General features: G+C 40.3%; 1 protein-coding gene across 1 annotated transcript; it reads left to right on the top strand.

The window, feature by feature from the left end:
• The first annotated feature begins 4,794 nt into the window (after positions 1–4,794).
• LOC145440872 (uncharacterized) lies at positions 4,795–17,150 on the top strand. Its single transcript, XM_080318647.1, has 4 exons — positions 4,795–4,949; positions 10,821–10,916; positions 11,051–11,170; positions 16,943–17,150. The coding sequence occupies exons 1-4, from the start codon at positions 4,898–4,900 to the stop codon at positions 17,026–17,028; spliced, it is 354 nt and encodes a 117-aa protein (XP_080174773.1). The 5' UTR covers positions 4,795–4,897; the 3' UTR covers positions 17,029–17,150.
• Positions 17,151–17,599: the final 449 nt, after the last annotated feature.

Here is a 17,599-nt window from a genome sequence, read left to right as displayed (position 1 = left end):
GAAAGCCTCGAGAAACGTAATAAAAATATTGAAAGTATGAGCAGTAAAATTCGAATTAATGCAACGATTGATTGAACTATTTCTTGATAAATTTCATCATGATATTGGTAAGTTACAATGGCGGTAAGGTGCAAAATTAATCAACAGACTTAATATAATGTTTGAGACTAGAGTTGCCATACGTCCGGAATTTCCCGGACATGTCCGTAATTTCACTGCTCAAAGTAGCGTCCGGGAGGAATTTCTAAAATATGCTAAATGTCCGGAATTTTGAAGACTTGTTGACGTAGGCTCATAAAACTTTCGTAAATCAACATAAAAACATTATTTTGGGGGATATTTATGCTGGTGTGTGAGATTTTTCATCGCGCTGCGCGCGAACATTTATTGATTTTAATATGGGGACTACCATACTCGCCAAAACTGCAATTAAATATAAATAACAACAACCTTCATTTACTGAAATAAGTCTAATTGCAATCGCAATTATACGAGAACGGTATATTCCTAGACATCGTTCGGGCCGTTTAAATGCTCTATTCAAGGATGATGGTTCCAAACGTGCGGATCGTTTGCCTTTATCCTGGGGTTCGCGAATATGTTGAACGTAATCAGCTTCAAAAATAGCCCGTGAGTAAGTCTGGGAAAAGGTGCTGACTTCTTTTAGTAATCATCTGCTCAAATTTTGATCTGGGCCACGGAACTTTTTAAATTGGAGATGGAGTCGCGACCATAAAAGATTAGAAACCACTGGATGTGGCGTGTTTATAAAGCTCCGCTGTGCGCACCGGCAGAAGGCTGATAAACAATCTTATCGGCGGGACATGATCATGACTTTACGATGTACAATTACGCTCCCTTTATTTTCGAACTCATCATCCGCCACCAGCTCTACCGCTAACTCTGATCATTTGGGCGGAGAATAGTAACATTATAGTAATATATGGAACAACCAATATTATTGACAGAATTCATTCAAAAAATTTAACGACCAGATGCATATAAGACCCAGATTCATACAGCAACCGCCTAGAAGTAACATCGATTACCCTATGGTGGGCTCAAAATCATTGTTTATTTGGGCGGGAAGGGGCTGAAAAATGTGGTTTCGGTCCCGGATACCCAACACATACTCCTGAACCGGAACGTGACCACCTCTGCTCTACGAGCAAAGCTTTGCTAGTGTGACGTCACAACTCATTTTAAAATCCACTATAGGGCGCTAAAGAGTGTCCGGAATTTGGATCACTGAAATATGGTAACGCTATTTGAGACAATAATAAATTATGTTGCTGTCTGTAGCCTTCACAAAAATGAGAAGAAGGCAAGTTTAACGCAGTATGCAGTTTGCTGAAGCGCATTTAAAGGTAACGTGTTCATGACGCTGTCAGCACTGCGTGTTCTGAAGAGAATCCAAAAGAAGCAATCGCTGTTCAGTGTACACATATTCATATTTCCATCCTGTTATAAGAATCAACATAACCGGGGCCTACGATAACTTATGGCCTTATAAGGCGCATCCCACTTGCAATATCGGGTAGGCCGACGTTCGCAAAAAAACAGACATCGGCGATTGTTTTCGATTTCGACCAGAAGACTCTCACTTCGAAGCCATAATACTCATTACTCAGCTGCGTTTGAATTATTATGGATTATGGAATCATGTCGTGATTTGCTATAATACTACAGTAGCAACTGTCTTCGATTGCAGTGGCAACTGAGTTATGTTTAGCTGCCGTTATGACTAGCTTTTTACTATGAGGTAGGCCACCTTTATTACTCAGATAACCGTTGTGGAGTTGCGAATGCGATTGCGCTTCTTTGTATAACAGACGGCTTACATTTTGAGGCGAAGATTTTGAGCTCGTCGCCGAGTTTGAATTATTATGGAGTATGGAATTACCATACCGTGATTACCTATAACGACTGTCTATTGCAGTGGCGACTGAGTTATGTTTTGCTGCCGGTTCGACTATGAGGTAGGCTACCTTCATTCAGTTGGCGAATACCTCATTGTATTGCCGTGTTATGCTCGCCCACCATTATCGGCCAAGAATTCATAGCGATATTTCATACAGCCTTCCTGACAGCGAATTTCGACTGACTGTATACTTGGTAATTCAGACTTGACTCTAGGCATAATGATGGTCAACAAATGTTGGGTTTATGGCTGTAAGTCCGGATATTTGACAACTATAGGAAAAAGGTTTCGTCGTGTCATCATGTAGCAGATGAAAGCGGTCATTTATATAAAAGCATTTTTGGAATGATGGTCCATGGTCTTTAAAAATCAACATCAATCGTGGTGAAGGCACTACCAAAGACCGAAATTACGGGAATAATGGTTGGCGGAAGAATTGCTGGATGGTATTGCTACTCTCAAAGAGAATGGATTTTTCGTTCGTTTCTTGTATCAGATAATCATCCATCCGTTGTGGAAGCATTTGAAAAAATGCGAGAAAAGTGCCCTAGAAATGATAAGTTCTCTTTCCATTATACACATTCTGCATGAAGAAAATCTATCTATTAAAAGAAGGTTCCCGCAGTACAGCCAAATGAGTAGGGCGGTTTTTGGTCGGTTCAACAGAAGTTAGCAATTCTGAAAAGATAACACTGCTCCATTCCATACTGAAAATTAACATTAACTTCCGGGAGCATGATGTTGGGGTTCAAAGTTCAGCTCATTGGAATAGTTTTACACTACCTATTAAATATGTGGCAATTGAAATTACAGGATCCCTTTTGTCTCCTGGCAGTGAGGAGTTGTCTCATTATATTGCGGTCTGTTGTCTGTTGACAAAAAGGTCCTCAAAAATGGAATTACTAGGTATGTTCTGAGTTAATTTTTGATAAGTCCGGTGACACAAGTTTATGCTATTTCGACTCTCCCGTGTGGGATTGCTTGCTCCACCAGAACCAATCGCCAAGTTTGTTGCATCAGCCTGTACTCAAAGGGGGTGTGGACACTCGAAAAATCACGTGACCGTCACGCCCTGACACCTTTTATGACTTTGCTATTGCCGATCCGTCTGCGGCACTAATTAAAGGCAGAGTCGCTATTGTTCTTTGTTGATTTCGACTGTGTTCCATATCGCGTTGGGTGACAGGATTTAGTATGGACTATTTTGATGCTGTCATCTAGCCCTGTACCAAGTTTCAAGGCTGTGACTCAGTGATTAGCGCAGTAATTTCGCTGTTAAAGTCGAGTATCTTGTAGATGAGCGCGCACCGAAATATTGCCGACTTTGATAACGGAATTATCACGCTGATCATTGAGCGACAATCCTGAAACTTACTGCGAAGTTAGATACCAAAGAAATTTTCGCAAAATTTTATATTGGTATATGGGAATTTTTAAACTGTTCCATACCGAGATGGATGACGAGATTCGGTATGGTATATCTTGGTTGTGTTATGTAACTTGGATTTTTTGTGATATCACGATGAAGGGGGTGCGACATTTTTCACTCTCATAAAGGGGGACATGTCTAATAAAGTTTCAGAACCACTGCTATATGATTAAATAACAATATTGCCTTTTGGCTAATAATTTCGATTTAATATAGTGCTGCCCGCGAATTGATTTAGATCAGCGGTTTTCAACCGGGGGTCCGTGAAGCATTTTCAGGGGTCCGCGAAGCCTCTAAACTTGCAAAATAATATTTTGCCTGATTACAGCTACGACTTCATGACTCACATCAACATAATTGCCGTCTGCGATGAAATATCCTACTGTGCAAACTCATTTTAATTGCTAAATTGCCAATAGCCTACTGATAAAAGAAACATATTGCCGTTTAGAGAGGTTTGTTGGAGTGATATACATAACCACAATCCCAGACCAACTTCAAAATGAGCTACTTGATGAAAATGACTAGGATGGACGTTATATGTTCAATGACAAATCTGAGTCTCAATTTTGGTGGTGTATATGCTTCGATCATACTCAAATGGGTCGTCGGTGCCCGTTAATATACCATTCGCCACCACCTATATTTGTGGAAATAAATTTTCGGCAATCGTTCATATCAAACCGAAGAGTTGGATTTTCAAGACACGACCACGTATTTCAAGAAAGGCAACTACAAAACACGCTACCGTTAGCCCAATTTCCATATAAATAGCGCGATGTTAATTTTTTGCTATATTTGGCACTAGCCTGAAATTAATATTCGTAAAACACAGATGACGGTTGCACGATAATTGATCTTGTTTGTGGTAGGCCTATTCATGGTGTTTGTCGACTACTATGGTCATTCACACCAGGCCAATTTTCTTCATTTTTATTCCGTACCTGCCGACTTATATCATGACCCACATCTAGGCTTTTATAAGACACCTCTTACACGGATGATGTGGCAAGGAGAAACTTTGATAAACCGCCGAAACATGGGTACGTATTCTGGAGTAACCGCAACCCAGTGCTGTTGCTGCTGTAGATTATACCACTACGCTATCTCGCCAAAGTGACCTAAATTTAAACTAAAGTTTTGGGGGTCCGCCGGGTCCTTGACGCTCCAAAAGGGGTCCGCGAAGACAAAAAGGTTGAGAACCACTGATTTAAATGTTGAATGCAGCCGGCGAGCCCAAAAATTTGCCCACCCTTGGTTTATACCATAATCAATAGCCCTCATAAATTGAAAAAGATGAGTAATCGTACTTTCACAGCTCTGTAGATTATATACATATACAAAACAATCGATTACGATAACTTTGAATATTTTCAATGTATTCAATTACGACTACAATTACTTGAAAATTCTGAAATCCTCGTAATCGATTAAGATTTCGAATCACGACTAATCCCATTTCTGTCGAGAACAATAGTAACACCATTCATATCATACCTTCATTCTTTTATAGAAAACGATTAGTCTATTCAGCTAGATCCAACAAAATGAAAATGATGTTTTCAGTATCCTGCCTCCTATGGATGTGCGTTGGATCAGGTACGTTGAATTAATTTATACTAATTTCTGTACCTTAACCAGAAAATCCGTGAGTCTTTCTTGCCTGTGAAGTGTGGCTTCAGTTATTTTCCCCAGAAAGTCGCCGTATTCCAACTGCAGTTACATAAGTTCTACCATTTTACCTCGTCCATCTCTGTGGTGCCGAGGCCACTCGTTATCAGTAGGGCTGGTCAAAATCGAGTACCTGAGTCATTCGATTCTGAATCACGTAATATGCTTCGAGTCGAGTCGAGTAATCGAGTATCACATATTATGACGTCATAGCATAATGTAATATGTTGAAGTTCAAATATGTACCTTTTATGCCACCATAAAGAATATAATACCTGTTATCCATCTCATAAATGATGCTTTAGTATTTTTCCTACCATACCGATTTCATTCCACTTGGTGACAATGTTGTGGGATAATCATGACTTCGGAAATGTGCTGCGTCTAGTAACCTTCGTAGCTTTGTATTATATTTTTCGTATGCTAAGATACCGCCAATCAAGGTTTAATGGCTTCACCAGTGAAACTTGGTATCGAAACTATAATTCTCGTTGGTAAATTAACTTCCAGTGGCGAGAAGCGTATAATTTCCTTACTCGAAAAAATCGTATTTTACTACTCGACTCGAATCATTAAAATTAATACTCGATTCAGATTCGAGTACTCGAATCATTGTGCCCAGCCCTAGTTATCAGTCATCATCACTTCACAACCATACTGGTCGAGCTTCTGCTCTACGCTATATCGGTATGATGGTTATATCAGTATATTTACAACACATCTACCACACCCCTGATGACATTCTAGGAAAATTGATAGCAGTACCATGCCGTATGCAATACAAGAAGAGTATCATTTGAGTTGATATGAAGCGAGTTATAAGTTATAACTGACAGGAACTACTTTCCTACACTCTTGTGGATTCCGCAACCGTGATATATGCATGAGTGCATCTTCATTAATTAGCCATCGGATTACAAGGGGACTTTACAAGTGTACAGTGTATAGTACAGACATGGTGTAATCGCGATTAGTAATCGTAATCGATTACTACGATTACAGCATTTTCAAGTAATCGTACTCGCAATCGATTACATTCGAAAAAATTCCGAAGTAATCGTAATCGTAATCGACTACTTCCCATATCTAATCGATTTCTTTGTGAAAGAACGATTACTTTCTATCTGTACAAGGACTATGACATAAAGTGAACATTCGTGAACAAGGAAGAGTTAGGTTCGTGATAGCAAAAACGTCGAATTTCCAAATGCCATTGCTCAATATTACGTCAGAAATAGCCTATTAGCTTTCCTAGTCATTGCGTAAGAAGTATCCGCAGTACGTACGTAAGTGTGCTTGCAAGAATACCCGCCGTGCTTTATATCAGGTTATCGACACGTTCGACACGCCAGTACCTCGCAGCATGATAATTAATCGTCAATCTGCCTAGTTTAAAATAGTAACTGATGTTTGATTATGCTTTGTTAAACGCTGGCCTATGTAGTACGTACTAGGGTTGGATTATCCGGATAACGGTTAACCGGTTAACCGCATGTTTTTTTATTATCCGATATTCGGATATAAATCTGACGGTTAACCGGATAAAAGAGTATCGTTAATATTGCGTTTTACACTTTTAGGAAGCTTCAATAAATCGTATTATCAGTGTTGCGCGGGGCCAATCAGCGAGAAGCGTGTCGCTAATTAGCGAGATACGTCAATGCAGTGTGTAACGCGACGCAATCTCCCGCTGAGAAGATCGCCAAATTAGGTCATTGATTGCTGCGAACTCGGCTATCGTTGCTGGCCTGATTTTTCGAGTCTTCAACAAGCCTATAGTTCCGCTTGCAGAATCACATCTGCAATAGGCTCTGTGGACTTTATGCCATCACTAGTCCACATAATCGCATTGGCTTAGTGCTCACGATATTATCGCTGGCCTACACAATCGCATCTGCAATAGGCATGGTACGAACGATATCATAGCTGGCGTAACCATTGAGTCTCGGGCCTGGCATGCGTTGGCTCCTATCTCTTGGTGGCTTGGAGACAATATGCCGCTAAGACTATTATGATCCGCGATTGTGATTAATGAGTGACATCGCGAAACTGAATGACATCGAATGTTCGCATTTCGCAAACATGTTCGGTTCGTGCGTGCAGGCATAAGTGATTTCCGCTGATACTAAATTCGAAAAAAATCGAACCCCCCTCGTTTTATTTCAAACACCCACCCCCCCCCCCCTTATTTTTCGGCTGGCTACGGGCCTGATCATGTGAATTTCCCATGGAGGAATTAGAGCGAGCTATCATGTCGGCCTCAATTCCAGTATCAGCTACTCGTCCTTGCAGTACTGGACACCTAAACAGAAGAACGGGCAAAAAGGAAGCGCTGCTTACTATATTCTGCCCATTTTGTGGAAGCAGAAAGGGCATTTAATACGCGTGGACTCTTTGTTACAAATCTCCGGTCCCGGCTACAGGATACCACTATTGATGTAGCTTACTTTATAAGGAGGGAGTTGCAGAGGCAGTGAACATTAAATTTGCGTGATTTTTCTAGTATTCTCTCGTACTGCGCGTGTACGTATAAATCTACCATAACACTGTGTAATGATTTTGCGATCCATTTTTCATGCAGACCTCGTGAAATCGATTATCTCACTTAGCATTCATTATCCGGTTAGCCGGTTAGCTAAATTTCAAATATCCGGATATATCCGTTATCCGGATATATCCGTTATCCGGATAGTGAAAATTATTGATATCCGAACTAACCGTAGTACGTACGTACACCGGGCAAAGATTTGATATTTTGTACTCGTCAAATAAAACATTACGGTTTCCAGAACGAAGCATTAAAAATCAACAGCTGCTGATATATATCATAACCGAGCCGTTTTTGCCGTTTCTCGTAACGACAGCTTGCAGTGCATTATCTGTATTAAATTGAAAGCAGAATTTTATGTTATCTTCATCTTATTCTCATATGACTCTTCTTGAAACGGGTGCCATTCGTTATTTCACAATTCTTTACTCAACATTGGGACCTGCCGCCATAGCCATATTTATCAAGTTAGCGTGGGTTGTAGCTAGAATCAGGACCAAAATAGCATTTCGTCTCCCAGTCCAAACGTTGGTCTTTGGCACCCATGGGGAGATATTTTCAAGTTGAAGACTGAAATTCGTCAATAATATTGGTAATTGCATTATATTATTATTAATTCCTAATCCTCTCTTTGCCCCTGATGGTCAGATTTACCTGCAGAGCAGGGGTCACGTAATTCATAGTTATACCGTCTGGTATCTTGTTGTAATTACTTTTGTGTGTGTTGTTAATTCGTGACCTCCGGTCTGTTATATAATCAAAAGATATTGTTGTATCCCAAACGTAGCAGACTAAAAGAAAAACTTTCTTGAGACGCACACACAAATTGTCGTGCCTTTAATGCTCTGCTCAACCGACTAATTTGAAGGGTTCCAACTATCCCATATCGATGTACGTCGGCTAAATCGGGTGGTAATTGTCCGTAGGTTCATACAACATGTTTCTGGAAAGCATTTACACAATTATGGCATAATTTTACAACTTAAAAAAACACAATTTTTTTTTTCAAACGCAGTTTAAATCATGTTTTTAAAAAAGTGTTTAAGCAACCATCTGTTTTAAATGCAACCCCACTATATATTATCTATGCTCCTTTTGTTGAGGGGGAGACGTATACATTTCAAAATCAAGCTTATCTAGAGATAATTTTCCAGTCTATTAAATCTTGCGAAAATACTCTATAATTTATGTTGGTTTACGAAACACTTTTGAGTCCCCGTTGAGCTCGCTCCCCACCCAATTGGGAAATTTGGGGTGCGGCAGTCATGGACCTGGCAAGAATGCAAATCGGTGGGTGCGATAAATCGTCCTCCATGAAAATGGGCAATTGGTACATTATGACGTAACAGGCAAATGACGCATCTTTTTTTAAAGGAAGGTAGGCCTTTTCAGCGAACAATCAATATTTTGTCTTCCAATATAACTTCTAAGATGCAAAATAAATGTAATCGTGAGTAATCGTGATTACTTTGCCAAAGTAATCGTAATCGACTACTTCCTGATTTTGCTGTAATCGTAATCGTAATCGCGTCATTCAGAAGTAATCGCAATCGATTATATTGATGAAGTAATCACCCCATGTCTGCACAGTACCGATAGCGTACAACCGAGACCGGGTCAGTATGGTGATAAAACGATTATGCGCATATATGTTGCAAATTTCAATGAGAGTAGGTGTCGTTGCATCATGCTGAAGCAAACTGGGTGACGTATCAACATTTAATAAGCAATTAATAATTTTGCAGGAAGCCACCCCCGACTAACTGTTTAAAGTATGCGACCACCCTCAGCCCGATCAAATATACTTAGATACTTTACTGACGTTTAGTAATCCTCATACCTTTCATTTCGCCTTCCACTTGAAGTAGTTTTGACATGTCTTAGAAATTAGTACTTTTACTTTTATGACGCAATAAGGATATCAAATCAAGATAGATCCCGTAAGCCTGATAGATTTTTTACAATAGACACGGATGCATTCGTTATATCAATTTCGTTGATGTAAATAACTGTAACTGTAAATAACTTCAAATTACAGAGGTTCGCACACAGAACGTGAAAGTAAACCTACAAAATAGTTTCAAAATCTTACCTTTACTTTGAGACCACATCGTATTTAGAGCGCTGTGTGACGGCCAGCATATATGAAAAGATTTGATGTATTTTTAAATGCAATATCATGTTCCATATTTAATTCCATAAATCAAATCAGGATTTCATTACGTATCATACCAGAATACCACTCGCACGTAAACTATACCCCCTTAAACATCCCATGTACAAGTCCTTTATTGGGTCATGAATCGGAGCATTTAATAATCGAAGTCAGACCGAAATCTCTACTCCTGCCTTCTAAAATCCAAACCCGTGTTCTTCTTAGGTCGAAAGTATTGCTATATTCGAACATAACGACACAGTTCCCCATATAAAGAGGAAGAGATAGTACTTTATGGTTCAGCATGACAATTGCTTCAAGAAAATTGCCATGCAAAAATGAATAGATGAGCGAAAACGCGTGATCAGTGATCACTAATCACCAATGAAAATTTCAATTCAATGCAATTTATTGCTAAAAAGCTCATCATTGCAATACACCACAAGACTGCGATACAGTGAACGATATGGAAGGTGTCGAAACGACTTGAAGTAGTCTTCGAAATCAGACACACACCTGGCGTAGGCGATGTAAAAAAGGAGGCATGCACATTTTACAATTACACTGAATGAAAAGTAAAAGATGATAATATAAATTCCGGTGACAAAAAAGGTGGCATGTCTAGGAAGACGAGATCGATATCTCAGTTAGTGTTCTGGTAAAATATAGAGGGCTAACTAGTATTGATTCAGTAAAAAATTATTTGTATTTCGACTTGAATGTGGACAGATGCTCGTTGACTGTCGGATAGCCGGCGAGATACTGTTCCTCAAATCAGGTCCGGCATACTTGAAAGAGCGATTGTTTTTATTGTCTACCATATGGTAGACAGATGGTAGACAGATAGTAGACAAAATGCAGATGTGTTCGACTGTGATGTGTATCTGAGATGTCTATGTACAATAGTGTTTCGCTGAGATGCCCCAGCACCGCTGAACTGTGTTCGCACTGTTCGCCTACACGTCAAAATCGTTGATTATCTGTCTCCATTTAAGTAATTTTTGAATACGCAGTTCACAGTTGTCTGAAGGTCCACATTTATTTATCCATCTCGCCAAGATTGTTAACGGGTAATAATAATATGATTCTATTTCAGTTTGTGGGCTACAATGTTTCCATGGATCGTCGTCAAGCTACCAATTGACTGAATGTCCGTCTTCCGTAACTCAGTGTGTCAAGGCTACAGCAAACGGTGAGGTGATATGGTTTCTGGGAGGTGTTGTTATTTTTGCTGTGTTTCATCGAAAGATGTCATAAGTTGCTCAAACAACTGTGTATGGATATGTAGTATAAAAATGGAGATTAATTATATCTATATGCTTCCAGACCAGACAGGGAGGTCCTGTTTTGACACAACGACCATGCCCCATTTGACAGGATTGAACGACCATTGCCAAGCGGTGAACACTGCGCTGTTTTCAGGGGAATACTGCCTTTGCTCTACAGGTATGAGTAACAGTTAACCGCTACTTCCACGATTAGAATAATCACTCGTGTCGTGACACGATGCATCGAAACCCCGTTTCATATACGTTAGCAAAACGTTACGCATTGCTTTAACGTTTGAGCGATTCTAAGTGCCACAAAATACAAACACAAATATTTCTCGTACCTGATTTTCCCCGCTAGCGTTTCGTCAAATACGAACAAACTCCCTGGTACAACCACAAGATTAACAGCGCTTGCATGTGCACACCGGTATTCTCAAGGCAACAAAAACATAAATTAGCTAATTTCAACTGAAGACTTGATTATCGTATGGGTCACCTGGTGACATGTATCGCAGCAATAATCCGCTAACGAACCAATCGCGTCTCTATACTCTGATATTCGCGAGCCCAAGTCCGCAGAAATTTATTCGTACAACAATAATTCAATCTTGAGCGTATCAATTCAGTCGATTCGTTTGCTATTTCCGGCGCGATGGCGTTGCCAACAGTGATTTCTGTGAATTCCTTTCCGATTGACAGGCAACTACACCTACAGGAAGAAAAGTGGAGCCAGTGCGTCAGATATGAACTAATCAAATATTACAATCTGAAATCCTGTTACGAGTTTTCGATTCAAAATCCGAATTCACTCCTAAATAGCTTGAATAGTATTCGAAGATGCTTGCATGCATACTTCTAATCCAAACCTAATAGACCACAAACGGTACGCGGACATATGAGCATTGAGCATGCGACTTAATAGCATGCGACACTTCGGCATGCGATAATTTCGCATACGACATATGAGCACGTGGGTTGCATTGCAGGTTATAGGGTTGGATTTAAGGACGGTTTCGAGTTATGAATGGGAGGATCAATGTTTCACTAAGCTGCGCACGTACGCAAATGCGCAGTGCTGACACGGTCTCTAGGCACAGAAAATGTAAGTTGCGCACGAATAAAAACGAAGAGATGACCTTTTCTAGTCGCTACGCACTTTTTTCCAAGGGTCTGCGCAGTGAGCTGGTGAGTGTGCGCAGACTCGTCAAAAATTGGAGGAAACATTAGTTAGGATATATAGAAGGATAAACTTCATGGTTATAGTTGGGGCTAGGGTTAGTTTGGGGGTAATAAAGTGACATGCTGAAGTGACCAAAATGTCCCATGACGCATTGACAACTGTCGTTTAACATTGTTCCGCATGCTCGTATGTCGGGCCACCATCACAATATGTTAAACCCGAAGCCCCCAAATCCTTCAAGTCCTGGTTTACCTTGTCCATGCTCATACCCGTGCGTTGTGGGTAGCGAGCGTCAACTCGTGAGGGCAATAGGGCTAAATACTGCCGCAGTACGCAGACTTAGCAATGTGCAGACACAAGCTATCCCTTATTTAAACTACTGCTTCAATATTGATTTTATATGCTCGTGCTAACGTAGACTTAAGGTTCTTGTATAGTTCCGATGCCAGGGAACGGCTCCAGCGACCAGTACAGGGTGAACTCTCTACAGCAGGGGTTCTCAACACGCCGCCCGCAGACACTTATTCTGCGGCCCGCAACATCTTTGATTATGAAAGCAATTACTGATGTGGTGTTGTTACAGATTAATATAGCTACTTTTAGCTCTCTCATCGCACTGTGACTGTTTAATTTATTGATAAGGGCAAGTTTTTGTTGCAGTCAAATCCACAGAAAGTTGCACTTATTTTTCAAAAAAGGTGGCAGTAAAAAGTTTCATTTATTTTTCACAAAAGTTACCCTTAAAAGTTGTATTTGTGAACAAGTTCCTTGTAATTATTGGGGCATGAGATACTCGAATCGATCGGTAATCAAGGTACTGTAACAAAACGCAGTCTTGGCGACTTCAACAAGATCAATACCTTGAAAAAATTGACCAAGTGAAAATATAATTTTCGGCGGTCTAGCCTAAGGTACGTCAAATCAGAAAAGACCTCAAATTAAAACGACAGTGAAATAATCAAGCAATAAATTAGCATATGCGTGAGTTAGCATGAAAAATCGAAAAAGATGCAAAAAGTTGCACGAAAAAAATTGAGAAAAGTTGCAAGAAGTTGCTATATCAGATTCCTCCAAACAGCTTAGAACACCATACTACATAACTTCTGATTGTTTAGGAACCTGTCGGAAGCTGTAAAAAGAGTTACAAAAGTTGCAAAAACTAACACTATTGATAACTCTTTCTGGTTTCTTGATACGCTCGAGTTGGAATTCGTATACTGTTTTGATAATCGGTTTTCGTCTGGTGGACTTTGGTTTAAGAGAATCCCGCTGGGTAGTACACACTTATAAAGAGTGTTACACTCACCACCACTGACTTCGAACAGATCGCGACAATGAAAGGGAAATGAAACCACGAAAACTGAGTTTTCGATCAAGTGTGGAACAATAGACTAGCTTTCGCAGAGATACATTGAAACCCGATGTGTCATATTTGTCGAAGAACACGTGTCGGTACGAAACGAGAAAGTTTGAAACGACATCACTGACAGTTTCATCCGGAGTTCGAAGTAGGGGAGATGTGGTACCGATGGATCACTTGGACCGAAAATACTTGAAAAATTCTCCATGATAATTCCATGATCACACTCCGTGAATTTGTCTACAAGTACATGCTGACAGAATCTTTCCTCACATGCAAAAAATTGACCTGCGTGGGTTATGGGGTCTGTGACGAATGATGTACGTTTTAGGGGGTGTAAAGTAAATTTGGATCGACATTTGCATTTTTCTATATCACCTTTCAGACTAAAAAACCCGCCATAATTTTTGATGTGAATGTGAAGTATAGGGCTTGTATCAGGGTATATAATTGCACATATTTTTTGAATCAATACCATCTCGAGTGGACTATTTTCAAGTCAATTACATAATTTATGGGGTGGGGGACCTATGGTACCATAGCCAAATCAAGCAAAATATATGGACCAACTAATCACTTAACAACAGAAAGTCGCCTACATATATATAGGCTGTATATCATAGGTTCCCGAGGTGTTTTATTGCTATTACGAGGTATTTGAAAGTCAAAATGTCGATTTTCGGGTAATATGTATGTGGCATTAATTTTGTAAGTTTAGGGGTAAATCAAAACATGATTTTATGCCAACATTTGAGTTGATATAATCTATTTTATTCTTGAAGGTCGCGACGAAACATTCTTCATTGGCTTGCTGTAGCTTAGCCTATAGTACACAACAAAACAAGTTAACAAATTTGAGTTTTTGAACGTATGTCTCATAGGTCCCATGGTCGTGTGCCGTTGGACCCACCGGGTGGGGACCGATGACACGTTCGAGCAACAAATTTTAAACGTTTATAAATATTTTTTGGAAAAGCGGATATTCATGTAAATGTCCGCGATAGGTAGAGCTTGTATCGAAGTGTTGAGTTAGCAAAAGATCTGCTATTCTCGGCTGAAGATTTGAGGGCCAGAGATCATTTTGCAATTTTTGATCCATCGGTACCACATCTCCCTATGTCTCATAGGTCCCATGGTTGAGTGCCTTTGAACCCATCGGGTGGGTACCGATGACACGTTCGAGCAACAAATTTTAAACGTTTATAAATATTTTTTGAAAAGGCGGATATTCATGCAAATGTCTGCGATAGGTAGAGCTTGTATCGAAGTGTTGAGACAGCAAAAGATCTGCTATTCTCGGCTGAAGATTTGAGGGCCAGAGATCATTTTGCAATTTTTGATCCATCGGTACCACATCTCCCCTACATATACATCTCATCTTATGACAAAACGTTGCTAGATAAGTGTCAAATCCAGCAATCCATATTTCAAGGCCAAAGTCAAGAAGTCAGCTTGAGAAATGTAGATTTGAGAAAACTTCAGCATACTGCGCGAATTCCCTGTTTCCAGAATTTAGCAACAAAGACAACATTACCTGGAAAATCTTGAAGCTACAGTTGTCTGATACAACCATGTCCAAATGAGTAACATTAATGTCGGTCAATCTTTTATCGCAGTTTCTGAAACAAGCTGCTGCGCGTAGGCTACTTTAGCCTAGCATCGGACGAATTCATCGACTGCACGGACATTGCATAGCTCATAACATGGATGCATTTTCTCAGAGTAGACATTTTCAGAGTAAATGCTAGCAGGGCAAACGTCTGGAGGGGGCAGTTGTTCAGCAATGACGAGCTTTTATCGAGGACCACCCAGAAACATCAACATGACAAAGCTGACTTTTGAAATTATTGATGGGGCTCTAGCCATGGTGGGAAAGGAAAGAAATCGCTTTGATTTACTTACGTCACTGGAAGATAACAAACATATTCACACAAATAACAGCAACTGCAAACTTGCGAACGCTTGTTCATGTTCATTAATGCTTTAGAATAGATAATCAGATATTACCCGTCCGTATACGACTGGTAATTACAGTGAATTTATTAGTAGCCTAGGATCACATGGTAATGATGTTCTGCGTCCCGCAGCACTTTTGCATGGTATAATGCGGCCGGTTATGCATATGAAGTTGAGAACCCCTGCTCTACAGCTACTACAGCAGTGGTTCTTAACCTTGCCTCCAGCGCCCCTCAAGGGGCGATTCGGATTTTGAAGGGGGCGGAAACGCCTAGGGGGCGCTATGGGGGGCGCTGGGTTTAGGGGGCAGTAGGGGGCGCTGAAGCAAAATGGCTTCGCAGTAGATGGTGCAGTATAGTAAAACATTTCATTAACGAGTTTTAGAGCAAATTAACATTCGACAAATCACGTCAAATCTCGAAATTATTTGACGATGTTTGCTACATGTTCTCTCAAAAATTACACATCAATTTTTTACGATTTATACAAGCTTTTTTTACTTTTTTTCCGCGCTGCGTGTGAATTACAGTTGCCAAATAATTGATTATTGGGTTCCTTTCCCCCACAAAAAAGACGCATTATTTATCGAAAATAGAAATTGTCATTTCGTCGTCGGCCATTACCACGCCGCGATGCACGAAGACATATAAAGTTTCGGCCAATATATTGGACTCCGAGGAGTGTGCCAAAAGATCGTCAGTGAGAAAACCTTTGCCGAAAAGAATTGCCCGCATGTTGACCGTAAATTTCGATATAAATCTATCCATATGCAATTACCAATATTCCTGACCGATTCGCTCATCCATTATAAAAAAAAAACTTTCGCGCCTGGGCAACCAGGCCAAATGAACTTTGTTCACATCGAAATCACGCGACGCGGGGGTCTTCTGGGAAGCCTCACAGAAATTTGGTTTGTCCCCCTATCCGGGCCAAGAACCAACGTTGGGATGAAGAAGTGCTGTTACTACCTGTCCTCGTATCTATTGTTTTAAATATCCTCGTATGTATTGTTTTAAATAAAGTCCGTAAAATATGTGGTGGGGGGCGCTAGAGCACGGAAAGTTTTGAAAGGGGGCGCTGGAGGAAAAAAGGTTAAGAACCACTGTACTACAGCAACGTCAATTTATTTGTGATGTAACAATGGAGGATCAGTGGAAGGTGAAATCAGTGAATGACTGGCTGCTCTCAAAAGTGACACCGGCCTACCGTCAATATACATAACATAGTGTGATTTAATCTACACCGTTTACTTGATGACTTGAAATTGACTCATTAATTTTTCTTCGAGTCACTAGTCAGTCCACATTTCTGAGGCTCCGAGTTAAGTCAAGTCAAGTAATTTTTGCAAAGTGACTCGAGCCAAGTCAAGTCATACGAAAATGTTGAGTCGAGTCATACTAACACTGATCTGTTCACGTTACCCCGGTAATCCAGGTTACTTTCATTTTCAGATGCTTGTAATGGATCAACTGCTTGGCACGACAACAAAATGCTTGTTGCCATTCTTCTCGTTGTCGCAGCCTACGTCATGATGTGAAGCGGCCGTGACTTCCCTTTCGTTAATCCACGAAGTCTAGTTCGTTAAATTTGCAGTGTGATTCGGGTTGGTGGTTGGTCTTCAAACTTCGTTATCGGAATACATTTTACAGCTGCAAAGAACTATGGATGTGGCTGATTACTCGAGCAGTTATAAGTAAAAGGTTTTTACCGTTACCTATATAATCAAGCCAAATTAGGAAACGAGAATTACTGCTTGTCAGTAGGCTTCACTGTAGATCCGTGACTGGGAAATAGTAGTATTTATCAGATTTCCGCCATAGTGCGAGGTTTAAGTCAGGCATACGCAGCACCGTAACTGCCGCACCCCAAACCCCCCAATTGGGGGGGCGAGCTCGAAGGGGGCCCCAAATTATTTCGTGAATTAGCATAAATTATAGAGTATTTTTTGAAAATTTATGCAATTTTTTCCAAATTTTTTCGCGCTGGGTGCGATTTAAAGTTGCCAAATATCTTGATTATTTGGTACTCTTCCCCCAATAAAAAACAAGCAAGATTTATAGAAATGGACATATCGGCGTTGGCCATTAACATGCCACTACGCACCAAGA

The sequence above is a fragment of the Botryllus schlosseri genome, chromosome 6, assembly GCF_051294905.1.
Source record: "Botryllus schlosseri isolate E-star chromosome 6, Bs_hap1, whole genome shotgun sequence".
In the NCBI taxonomy this organism is placed as follows: domain Eukaryota; kingdom Metazoa; phylum Chordata; class Ascidiacea; order Stolidobranchia; family Styelidae; genus Botryllus; species Botryllus schlosseri.
Note: the sequence above shows the minus strand (reverse complement) of the source record. Positions and strands in the feature narration are given on the sequence as shown.

Coding starts and splice junctions, on each gene's coding strand:
- LOC145440872 (XM_080318647.1), top strand. CDS start 4,898: ATGAAAATGATGTTTTCAGTATCCTGCCTCCTATGGATGTGCGTTGGA. Junction 10,917..11,050: donor TGTCAAGGCTACAGCAAACG/GTGAGGTGATAT, acceptor ATATGCTTCCAG/ACCAGACAGGGAGGTCCTGT. Junction 11,171..16,942: donor ATACTGCCTTTGCTCTACAG/GTATGAGTAACA, acceptor TTTCATTTTCAG/ATGCTTGTAATGGATCAACT.